The 1,298-nt window shown below is 35.6% G+C and overlaps 1 protein-coding gene across 1 annotated transcript in view; it reads right to left on the bottom strand.

The window, feature by feature from the left end:
- Nucleotides 1-1,298, bottom strand: part of ZNF829 (zinc finger protein 829) — a 27,972-nt gene that overhangs the window by 794 nt on the left and 25,880 nt on the right. The window contains exon 6 of the mRNA XM_012651604.1: nucleotide 1,276. Within this exon, the coding sequence (XP_012507058.1) occupies nucleotide 1,276 (1 nt within the window). The remainder of the gene's footprint in view (nucleotides 1-1,275; nucleotides 1,277-1,298) is intronic.

The following is a 1,298-nucleotide window of genomic DNA, read 5'->3' as shown; positions in this document are numbered from 1 at the left end:
ATTATATAACCACAGTACAACTACCAAAACAGGAAATTAACATTGGTATAATACTCATATTTAAACTATAGTCCTTATTTGAATTTCACCATTTTCCCACCAATGTTCTTTGTCTAGTGCAAGATCCAGTCCAGGACCTCACATTGCATTTACTTGTTATTTCTCTTTAGTCTCCTCTAATGTGTAACAGTTCCTCAGTTTTTCTTGTCTTTCATGAGTTAGAGACATTTTTGAAAAATATTGGCCAGTTATTTTGTGGAATATCCCTCAATTTGGGTTTGATTCCAATATCTTCTCTGATTATATTGAGGTTATGCATTAATTCAGAAATACCACAGAAGTGATGTATGCTTCTTCAGTGTGTCATATCAGAAGGTACATGATGTTTATGTCTGTCCCCCTCCCCCAGCTTTTTTAAGATATTTAATATGATTGACAAAAATTATATATAATGGTATACAATGTGATGTTTTGATATATGTATACCTTGTGAAATGACTAAGTCAAACTAATTAATATATCCATCACCTCCCTTATTCTCTCATGGTGAGAACATTCAAGATCTGATCTCTTAGAAATTTTCAAGTATCCGATACATTATTATTAACTGTAGTCACCATGCTGTAATATGGATCTCCAGAACTAATTCATCCTAACTGAAATTTTGTACCCTTTAACCAACATCTGTTCCCCCCAACCCCAGCCCCTGATAATCACCTTTCTACTCCCCACTTCCTTGAGTTCAACTTTAGATTCCCCATGTAAGTGATATCATGCAGTACTTGTCTTTCTGTGCCTGGCTTATTTCACTTAGCATAATGTCCTTCATGTTCATCCATGTTATCACAAATGACAGGATTTCCTTCTTTTTCAAGGCTGAGTAATATTCCATTGTATATATACATCATATTTTCTTTATCCGTTCATCTGTCCAATGAACCCATAGGCTATTTCTAAATCTTAGCTATAGCGAATGAAGCTGCAGTGAACATGGGAGTGCAGATATCTCTTTGACATACTGATTTCATATCCTTTGGCTATACAACCAGACATGGGATTGCTGGATCATATGGTAGTTCTAGTTATAGTGTTTTGAGGAACCTCCATACAGTTTTCCATAATGGCTTACTAATTTACATTCCCGCCAACAGTGTATAATGGTTCCCTTTTCTCCACATCTTTGCCAATACTTACCTTTTGTCTTTTGATAATAATCATTCTAACAGGTGGGAAGTGATACCTCATTGTGCTTTTTTTTTTGAGACAGAGTCTCACTCTGTTGCCTAGGCTAGAGTGCC

This window comes from Propithecus coquereli, unplaced genomic scaffold (assembly GCF_000956105.1).
Source record: "Propithecus coquereli isolate 6110/MARCELLA unplaced genomic scaffold, Pcoq_1.0 Scaffold358, whole genome shotgun sequence".
NCBI classification, from domain to species: Eukaryota; Metazoa; Chordata; class Mammalia; order Primates; family Indriidae; genus Propithecus; species Propithecus coquereli.
The sequence above is the reverse complement of the archived record's forward strand: the minus strand, read 5'-3'. Positions and strand labels throughout refer to the sequence as shown.